General features: G+C 34.4%; 1 protein-coding gene across 5 annotated transcripts in view; it reads right to left on the bottom strand.

The window, feature by feature from the left end:
• LOC117105442 (death domain-containing protein CRADD-like) overlaps window positions 1-11,184 on the bottom strand; it is a 19,871-nt gene that overhangs the window by 5,058 nt on the left and 3,629 nt on the right. For 2 of the 5 annotated variants that reach the window (XM_033246575.1, XM_033246577.1), the window contains exons 2-4: window positions 4,343-4,693; window positions 3,573-3,629; window positions 1,459-1,524 (exon numbers count right to left, since the gene is read on the bottom strand). In XM_033246575.1, coding sequence (XP_033102466.1) covers window positions 1,459-1,524; window positions 3,573-3,629; window positions 4,343-4,676 — 457 coding nt within the window. In that variant the 5' untranslated portion in view covers window positions 4,677-4,693. Of the gene's footprint in view, window positions 1-793; window positions 860-1,458; window positions 1,525-3,572; window positions 3,630-4,342; window positions 4,694-11,184 lie in introns of all 5 variants that reach the window. The other 3 variants (XM_033246573.1, XM_033246574.1, XM_033246576.1) reach the window with 3 other exon arrangements.

The raw sequence follows: 11,184 nt of genomic DNA, 5'->3' as shown, positions 1-11,184 counted from the left end.
GGTGAAAAGGGCATTCAATGGGGAAAGATTTTCCACAGATGGATATTTTCCCCTTGTCCCCCGGTGGTTACGCCACTGCGGAGAATACCTGGCGGCTTAGATCAAATGCGGTATGGACACTTTTTGAAGTGGAGAAGGGGTTGCAGGCCGGGGTATTGTGATATCTGTTCATTATATCTTCCTTTTTATTCTTGTCTTTATTTTTCTCTTCTCTTTTTCTTTTCCTTTTTCCTTTCTTTTTCTTTCCCCTTCTTTCTCTTTCCCTCCCTCTCTCCTCTTTCTTTTCTCTTCTTACCCAGCCCGGTACGACGGGTTGGTCAGCCCGGTAAAAACCGTCGGGGGGGCAGTCTGCCCCCCCTGGCCCCGCCTTTTACGCCACTGCTTATGGAATATGAATCATGCAGATCTGGAATCAAATCTAGGTGGTGGGGTCAACATTCCTCCCCTGGGAAAATTTTGATTTCTAGATGGCGGGAGATGACCTTTCTCGACTTTTGAGCTAGGTGTCTAATGACTTTGTTCTTCAAAATTGAAGGTTTTCCCCCTCATGAAAACGGTAAGGTAAACTTTCTCAGCAGCCATACAAAAATCTCCAGACATTATATATTTTTCGCCAGAAAGTGGGGGGCCCGGGCCCCCCCGGCCCCCCGCTTCCGCCGGCCATGTATATTACGCTGTATTTTGTCCAGTATATTACACTGTATTTTGTCCAGTATATTACACTGTATTTTGTCCAGTATATTACACTGTATTTTGTCCAGTATATTACACTGTATTTTGTCCAGTATATTACCTTGTTGAGGGTGTCCAACAGGATACTGACTGGCATTTGAAATCAGACTTCCAGGAAATGGAGATACTATAAATTATAAATTCAAATTACAATGACTATCTTAATGTCTTGTTTTTCATTAAACATTAAGATATTTACTATAGTTTTCTTTAAATATACAGTATTCTTCAAACCAGTAGTGATGCCGGGATTTGCCTGAAGGGATTTGATGTCTTGAATGTGGGGGAAGGAAGAAGTCCCTGACAAGAAGGCAATTTTCTCTGACAGGAGCATAAGTGGGTGCGACCAGGAGAAGCCTAGAGCCTGTGAGAAGGCGTCGGAATATCTCGAGGTTTGGAAGGCTAATTTAAACAATTTTAGTCTCTTAGAGTCACACATTCTATAAACATTGTTTTTTCTACCGAACAAATTTTGTTTTTTCCCCCAGGAGCTGGGTATAATATCAGATTCACACCTTAATAATTCAGAAAACAATGTTGAATCAGCCTACCAGGTACCCATCATTATACTTCTTTATTGGAGTGAGCCAACATGCACAAGGACACAAGCGAAACGCCATTATGAAGCCACACCCCAACCTCTGAGTTGAAAGTATGAACTGCCCACAACCACTGCACCAATCGATTTCACCAAGAAAAAATACTGTAAATTCTTTAGAATATTACCTTGTTGAGGGAATCCTGGTTGAAATTGGTTGGTACTAACAGGCATACTACCAGAATCTGGAGATACTGTAAATTAGAAATTAAATTTATATTGATATGGTAATAGTTTATGTTCTTAGGGAAATTTATTTAATTCTGCAATGTTTTATGGTTCAAGGATGAATGTGCATGGTTTCATTTTAATGAGAACAAGCTTTAGGGCTTGGTTAATCTTGGCTATGGAGTTGTTATAATTATTATAGTCAGTGCCCTGGTGTTAAAGCCCCATTCCTGGCAAAAGTTCAGTTGTTAAGAAAAATCTAATTTTTGTATAATGTTATAAAGATTTATAAATATAATACGGAATTGCTAGTTTAACTGAATTTAGACATTCCTAAGCATGAAAAAAATGTAAAATAAGTCTGAAATTTGATTTTTTTTGTGTTCCACACAAAAAATAAATGCAGATTAATTTTTCATGTTTAATTTTGTGACAGGTCAGCAAACAAATATAGTAGGCGCCGAAAACATTAGCCTATCCAACACTGCTAGGCTAGGCCTAGCCTTACTTTGGATGAATGGCTTCTTTTCAAGATGGGCTTCTTTTCAAGAAAGGCTACTTTCGCAAAGTAAAGAGGGGGCTTCTTTTCAAAACGAATGCTGTAAATTTTGTGAATTTGTACTATAAAACAATAAATAAGGCCACTGAAACATGAAGTGTATTTAAATGGCACTAAATCACCTAAACTACTGTATGAATTAAATCAAGCTTGTTTTTAATTTATTTTGTTTTCTGAAATTCATGTACAGTGTTTGTTCTGTACTATCTCAAAAAGAAGCCTATGGTATCTTGAAAAGAAGCCCATGGGTTTCTTTTCAAGGCTACTGTACATTTGTGAACTAAAAAGAGGGGGGGGGCTAATTTTGCAAACTAAAGAGGGAGGCTTTAATTTGAGATGGGCTTCATCTCGAGATTAAGTCCACTAGGTTTGAATTCGAGGTTTTACGGTATTACCAGTTCACATTCCAACCTCTAGGCTGAGATTGAACCACCTGTAACTGGTGCTCTGTATTTTGACCTGTATATTACCAAAGATAATAAATAGCAGAAGATAGAGCAGCTTCCCAATATAGTGGAACATCCGTTCCAAAGGCATTGTTGGTACACAGAGAGCACTTTTACCCCGTCCGCACAGCGGCCCTATATAGAAATAATGAACAGCAATAAAGCCATTATGAAGCCACACCCCAACTTCTGAGTTGAAAGTATGAACTGCCCGCAACCACTGCACCAAACAATTTTACCGAGAAAATACACAGTTAAATGCTAAATAGCATTCCAATAAATAAAAACAAACAAACAGTTGAGGGAATCCTGTTTGAAATTGGTTGGTGCTCCCAGGCAGACTTTGAGAATCCAGAGATACTGTAAATTACAAAATATATTCATACTGATAATAGTACAGTAACAATGTCTCACTTTGACTTGAACAGTACATCAAGACAAAAATCTTCTTTACTGGAGTGCCACAACATGGGTAACAATCATTTTACAAGGAAAGTGAAATGGCAATATCGTCGCTCACATCACGAACTAACACAATCAAAGTATATTGTGTTAGTTTGTGAAATCACATTAGCGCGTCAAAACGAGCGTGTATTGGTTGTCAAGCAATTTTGTATTCTTTACCACACAAAAAGTCCTTAACACAATTGAATTTAATTGTGTTAGTTTGTGATGTGAGCGACGATATAAGGAATGGGACTAGTTAACCGTTGCTATGGAGTTGTTATAATTATTATAGTCAGAGGTTAGGTAACCAACGAACTACTGCAAACTACAAACTACTGTTTCAAAGTTGGCAGGTATACAGAAATAGCTACAGGTACTAAACAAATACAACAATTAAGGTAAATTAAAATATATAAATAATAAATGTTCTTTAGCAAAATGGACAACATGGGTCAAAGGCTATGTCCAAGTACACAAGTTCAAACATGGACAACTTGTGTTCACACTCTGACCTTCTACAGAAATTTACTCTGTAGAGGTCAGAGGTCTAAACCACCCATTAGAATTACAGGTGGTTTATGGATGCATTTACTATATGGATGCATTTACTCCAGCACATTACCTTGATGTGGGTGTCCTGTATGAGGTTGACTTATGCCGCCAGGCATATACCCAGTCCCTTTAAAATTGAAATTAAAATTATGATAATAAATAACAGTACTGTACATAGGATTTTATTTAGATAGTTTATTTGTATTTCTTGATATTCTTCAAACTATTAAGGTTTTTGCCTTCACAATTCAAAAGACAATGTTTAATAAAAATAACAGGTACCTACTGTAGGCCTACACATTAGTGGAAAGACTGGGTAAACATGGGCGGATCCAGATGTCCGAAATGGGAGCCAAAAGTGGGGTAGATCGACATAACACTGCTGTAGAGGATCTGGGGAAATGCTCCTGCAAAAATTCTTTGTTTTTTAGATGACCAAAATAAGCTCTGAGGCACTTTGGGTGATCAATTTTTCAGCCCATACCCCAGTTGTTTGGTTCATTTTTAGCCAACGTCTAGGTTGAGTGAACAGCCAGGCACTATTGCACCAATCAATTTCACCAGAAAACAATTTACTGTACTTTTTTAATCTACCATACAGTATTCATTTGGTGAGGGCATCTTATGTGAATTTGGTTAGTGCTTACAGGCAGATTCTATATCATTTTGTGAGTATACAATACTTTATTTGACTTTATATTTTATTAATACAGCTTGGTTTCCATAAAAATCAGTACACGCTATCGCGGACTCCTTTGACAAAGCTGATTGGTCAGTTGCAGGGATTGCAGTGAAAACGCTGTAGCGACTGTGTAGCGATAGTATAGAAACCGAGCTTACCTTGTTGAGGTGGTCCGGTATAACGTTGATTGATGTCCATATTATTTGGAGGTTGACTTGCTAAGTTGTTCACAAATTCATACAATGGATCGTCTTCGCTCTCTTTCAGATTTTTCAAAAAACTGCCAAATGCTTTTGGTCCTCTTGTTGCTAACAAATCTAAGAAGTACTCATTCTTGTATTGTGTTGTTAGTTTTGATTTGAGCATTTCTGCATGATTGGGTGTCATTATTTCATCCTGAATCATATAGTTAATCAGCGTTTCTGATTGTAAATCGTTCACTAGTCTAACCCGGTTTTGAATAAGGATCCTCTTATGGAATTCATTCATCATGAATGAGTGGAATTGATCTATAAAATGAAAATACAAAATATTAATTTGTGTGATATATTGCATGAATTAAAACTTTAAAAAAATGAATACTGGTAAAATTTACATAATATGATAACTTAAAAAAAACCACTTTTTTATACTTTGTTTTGTGAACCTGCTCCCCAGCAAAAATTCCAAATAAAAATAAAATGTTCAAGTCATCGACTGAAGATGTCTACCGCAGCGTGAAAAAGGTGTATTATGGGAAAACCGAAGTGTGGGTTGTTTGTTTGTTTGTTTGTTTAATTTATAACATATTAACATAGATAACAAAGGCTTAATAGTAAAACCAACTAAGAATAATAGTACATTACAGAATAAGTGTGTGGAAGGAGGCCAAAATAAGTTTAGAATAAAACTTTAAGCCGTGGCCACCAGTTAAAAATATATAGAAATCCAAAAATATAAACACAAAATAAATATATATATATATACACATATGCATATACATACATATACATACATACACATACATACATACACACATACAGTACATAAATATATATATACACACACACACACACATACATATACAAACAAACGTACATATATATATGGTGGCAGTCCATTAAGTACAAATAAGAATGACCGACAGACAGACAGACCGACCAGGATACTTACCGGCCATACTCCGAGACCAGAGACTTTTTAAGATTGTATTTAAAAGAGTTGAGATTAGGTAAGGATTTAAAGGAAGTTTTTAAGGAATTCCATAATTTTGGACTAGTGTAAAATATGGATTTTTTTCTAGAAGAGGATGTATATTTTTCAAATAAAACGTTACTTTTAGCAAATCTAGTATTATGGTCATGTATATCAGCCTGTTGTTTTGGAAATAGATTATGAATATGTGGAGGTAATGTTTCATTTCTAAAGCGATACATAAAGACACAATTTTGTAATTTATGCAAATCAAATACATTTAGAACATTAAATTAGTAAAATAAAGGTTTGGTATGGGAAATACGAGTTGTCCCTGCACAAATCCTGAGAGCTCGCTTTTGTAATTTAAAAATATTGTCAATAGGGGTTGTTTCAGGACTTGTCCAGGGACATAGATGAAGAAATTTATCAACTGTAGCAGCCCATGATGTGTTACAATAACTGATATAAGGTAAGATTAAAGTATTATACAAGGATAAAAGAATGTTCTGCGGAAAGTAATGTTTTAATTTATTCATAACACCAATGTTTCTTGATATAATATTTGTAATACTGTTATGATGGGATTGCCAAGATAATATGAAATCTAATGTAATGCCAAGGAATTTTGTTTCAGTTACTTTTTCAATTATGTTGTTATCAATTTTAATAAGAAAGGAATCTATGCTTTTTATTTTATTTTTAAAAACAATAAAATTAGTTTTAGAAATATTAAGAGATAGCATATTTAATTTAAGCCAATTAGATACCTTAGTTAATTCAGTGTTAATAATTGTAAGGAGATCATTTTTATTTTGGTGTGAATAAAAAATGTTAGTGTCATCTGCGAAAAGAACAAAGTTTAATAGAGAAGAGCAGTTTGGGAGATCATTAACATATATTAAAAATAACAAGGGTCCAAGTATGGATCCTTGTGGAACACCACATGTAATATTAGATAAATAAGAATTAAAAGAATTAAATGTAGTGAACTGTTGTCGGTTGCCAAGATAATTTCTAAATAAATCAAGAGCAAGGCCTCTGACACCACATCGTTCAAGTTTACTCAATAGAATTTCATAGTCAATGGTATCAAAGGCCTTGCTTAAATCAAGAAAAATACCGACGGTAAAATCATTATTATTAATTGCTTTAGTAATTTGGTCGTAAATATCAATAAGAGCAAGATCTGCTGAGTATAATTTTCTAAAACCATATTGGCGATTATAAAGAATATTGTGTTTAGATAAGAAGGTGTATAATCTATTGTAAATTAAGCGCTCCAGAATTTTTGAAAAACATGGTAACAAGGAGATTGGTCTATAATTAGTAAATAAATGAGCATCATCTTTTTTAAAAATAGGAACTACCTTGGCAACCAAGGCAAGTTATCAGGAAAAATTCCTTGGGCAAAACATTGGTTAAAAATATAACATAAGGGCTTCGTAATTAAATTGGAAGTGGATTTAACTACTTTGTTAGATATTTCATCACAACCAGGGCTCTTATTGTCTTTTAATACTTTAATAATATTTGTGATTTCCTCTTCAGATGGAGGTGTGAGAAAAAATGAGTCTTTAAGAGGTGGATTAAGATATGACGTAAAGTGATGGTTAGTAGGTTTGTTAATTTCCTTTGTGAGATTTGATCCAATGTTTATAAAATAATCATTAAATTTATTTGCTATAAGTTGAGGCTCAGTAATTTTTTATCCTTTGTGCTGAAAAAAAGATGGAAAATGTTTTTTTGTGTTGCGTCCTAAGACAGAGTTAATTGTTTGCCAAGTCTTTTGAATATTGTTTTTATAGAAATTAAATTTATCATTATAATGTTTTTTCCTTGGCTACAGTACACACACAAGAGAGTATCATTATAGTAGGTACATGACTATCAGTTGTTGAGAGCGCGATATCATGGCACTACTATCATTTTCAGCAGCAACTTAACTGTCTGGACAGCCCTCTATTGTTTTGGCTGCAAAGGTCATATTTATTTTTTTCCTATGACACGAACATACTGATGAAGTAGTTCACATTTTTCTCTTTGATCTCGTCATCAAACAAATTTTTTCCGACATAACGAAGTGAGTGAATTTATTGCTGAAAGTTTTGGTTGTAAAAAACATGCAATTATTTCATAGTAAGATAAGTTTATTTTGTTCTGAAACCAGTTTATTGTGTTCATATATTCATCCACAATGATGTGTTCATATATTCATCAAAGTCAGAGTACTATGCAAAAGTCTAGCAGCAAGGTCTGGTCTGAGACAGTCAGTGTTTGTCTTGAAGTATTTTACAGTTACCTTCAAACATCATCAGCCAAATCTCTATTCATTATGAAGAACTTCATGTAAGGAATATGTTTTCATCCTTTTGCCTACTATTTGTATAGTCTTTCAGAAGAAATTAAAGGAAATTTTAAGGCTAAAACCTAGGCTTCACTTGAACTGTAAGTAGCATTGTTTATTCATCAACAAGCCTTATCAACAAGCTGTTTACTACCTTAAAATGGCTTTGTTTGACTTGGAAGCTAGCCTAGACATTAGTTCCTGCTTGATAAATAATGATGTTTCAAGTGAAGCAGCTTTTCTAGGATTCACTGAGAATGAAATTGAAGAAATGTATATTATTGACTCAAAACTGTGGAAGATAGACCTTAACCAGTATTCTTGCTCTTTGTCTCCTAACACCAAAGATATTTTTGACAAGTTCATTGAACTATTATTGAGTGTATACGGCGAACCTGTTAAAAAAGGAATAAATTGTTTGACATTCAAAACAACAGTTGAGGAAGATGATCGTCAAGTGCCTGTTATATTAACAGCTAATTTGGAAAGCACCCATGTTCATGTTCAAAGTTACTGCTCTACGCAATGGGTTAAATCAGATTTCCATGCACTGAACAAGATGATAATGGATATATCTCCCAGTACATCCAACTTAAACTTATCATCGATGAGAAATGGATTTAGCCTAAATTCAGTCAACAGCTTGTACCATGATGTAGTAGAAAACCCTACTGTACAATGTACATCAACGCCTATGCCTATTCCCTCTACAACTGTTACAAGGCAGGAAGTCTTTATGTCCTCCTCAAGCACTCAATTTGATGATATTCAGATGTTCGTTAACACATCTCACACTCAAACAATAAATACCAAACCTATTGATAGTTGGACTCAGACACAAACAATTGATGAGACTCTGAAGATGAAGAACAAAATCAAAAGTCAAGAAGATGCCATTTTTGACTTAAAAAAGCAAGTGCAAGACTATCGTGATCTGAGATCTAATTTTACACACTTGTCAACAGCTTTCAGAGAGCTTTCCGAGCGTAACTCCTTACTCGAAGCACAAGTATTGAATCTACGCTCTGTGATACAGGAAAATGAATTTCACTATCCTGGTAAAAGTAAGTCTACTAATAAATCGTTGAATGTCCACCCTACATGTAGTCCAGCCGTAAAGTTACAGAACTCATTCAGTGCTCTTCCTGTTGAAGACTGTGTACAAAATAACAGCGACGACTCAAATGCAATTTTAACTCCACAACAACCATCTAATAAAGTTGCATCAAAGAAGTCCGGATTTGTTGAAGACTGCAACAATATTTCAAAACTTAAACAAACCTCTAGAGAATATGCATTCCATTCATGGTGCTGGCCCAGGTAATCATAGTGTCACTACACCAAGAAGGAATCTTGTTAATGGTGACTCAATAGTAAAGCACTTCAGACCAAACCTCCTCCAAGCAACTGATGTAAAAACTCTCCGTGGAGCTAGAGTTACGGATATCCAACGCCATCTTTCGGAAATGGATTTGTCGAAGGTGAACAATCTTATTATACATTCAGGTACCAATGATTGCACGTCTCCAAATTTCGACCCTTCAACAGTCGTTAATAAACTCAAAGAAATATGTCAATCGGCTGCAGACAGAATTGCTGGTCGCGTATACATTTCCAGTGTTTGCCCAAGACTAGATAGTAAAGCAAATCAAGACAGAGTTAACATACTAAATGATCTCCTCCATAAAGAATTTGGTCAAAGATTTATTAATAATGATGTCACCTTCACTGCAAATGGTCTAATTAGTGCTACTAACCTTGCAAAGGATGGTCTACACCTTTCAAAAAGAGGTACAGCAACTCTGGTCAAAACAATCAATCGAATGGTACAGATACTACCAATACGGCACATCCATCAAAGTCAGACAAGCAATATTAAGTACAACAGACAAGCCTGCTTCTTTTGTGGTGAAAAAGGCCACAATTCACATAACTGCAGACATGGACGACCAATTGAATGTTGGAACTGTGGAAACTGTGGCCACAAGGGGAAATTCTGCATGATGAACAATCCTTACTAATATCAAGGCAATGAAGAGTCAGCCGAGGAAAAAACAAACTACAAAGCAATAACTCAATGTAACTGCACCAACAATGCTTCTGAAGATGATTCTTGCAAATCTGTCTTTTACACATCAAGTTATAATATGAGTTGTAGTGAGATAGAAGTATCAGATATAGAAAACAATTCAAATAATCACTCTAATGTTTTTAAAAATAACTGTACAATTTCTAATCTATCTGTTTGTAATAAGACAAACACTGATGAATCGTTTCATTTAAATATAAGCCTTCCTGATTTCAATACTTATGAGAATGAGAATTTAAATCAAACAACTTTCCATGAAAACGAGACTACAAATTTTACAAGAAATAATAGTGTAAATGCAACAGAAAATGACAAAATATCTACACCCACCAATGTAAATGACACTGAAACTAATATATTTAAAGTTCTTAATAAACAGGGTCTAGTTATAACACAATTAAATATCTGTAGTCTTACTCACAATTTTGATGAATTGCAAAATATTTTAAATAATAATCACATAGATATATGTGGACTTAGTGAAACTTTCTTGAATGGAAATATTGGTAACAACGATGTACATATTGACAACTATTATTTATATCGGAAGGATAGAAATGTCGATGGTTTTGAAAATGTTAGACGTGGAGGTGTAGCACTGTATGTAAACCACAATTGTATTCATAAATTGCGAAATGACCTTTGTCCAAATGTACTAGAACTTATCACAATTGAAATTATGCCAGTCAAATGTAAGCCTTTTATTATTGTTTTATGGCCAGTACAGACCTCTTGGTTCATCGATTGATCAATTTAACCATATTAATAATATTTTACATTCTATTGAACTAGAAAGCAAAGACTACATATTAATGGGTGATTTAAATTGTGATTTACTTGCCACTGTACCTCATTGTTATTCTAATAAACTTAATGATATATGTGCTAGTTTTCATCTTCAGCAGATAATCAATGAACCTACTAGAATAACAGTAAATAGTTCTACTTTAATTGATGTTATGTATTGTTCTAATACTGATAAAATATCAGATAGCGGTGTAATTCATGTCGGTTTAAGTGACCTCTCCATGACATATGCAATCTGGGGTAAAAAAAAACATAGTAATACAAAAATAGTTGATAAGCAGAGAAGCAATCAAAATCACAAGTACAAAATATCTCGAGATTACTCTAAATTAATAGAAGAAGATTTTCTCTGCGATTTAAACAATATAATCTGGGATGATGTTCTGTCAGCATGTGATGTAAATATAAGTGCCCATCTATTTGAAAAACACTTTAAAGAAATTATAGACAAACATGTTCCCGTAAAAAAACGAAGGGTTCGTAAAAAATGTGCACCTTGGTTAACAGATGATATAATACCTGTCTCTTATACACATCTAGATGTGTATAAGAGACAGCATCCAGTCTTGTTGTTCGCAGATTTT

Source organism: Anneissia japonica, unplaced genomic scaffold (genome assembly GCF_011630105.1).
Source record: "Anneissia japonica isolate Jap-2015-1 unplaced genomic scaffold, ASM1163010v1 scaffold1128_len1000024_cov185, whole genome shotgun sequence".
Lineage (NCBI taxonomy): Eukaryota > Metazoa > Echinodermata > Crinoidea > Comatulida > Comatulidae > Anneissia > Anneissia japonica.
This window is presented reverse-complemented; position numbering and strand designations above follow the sequence as displayed.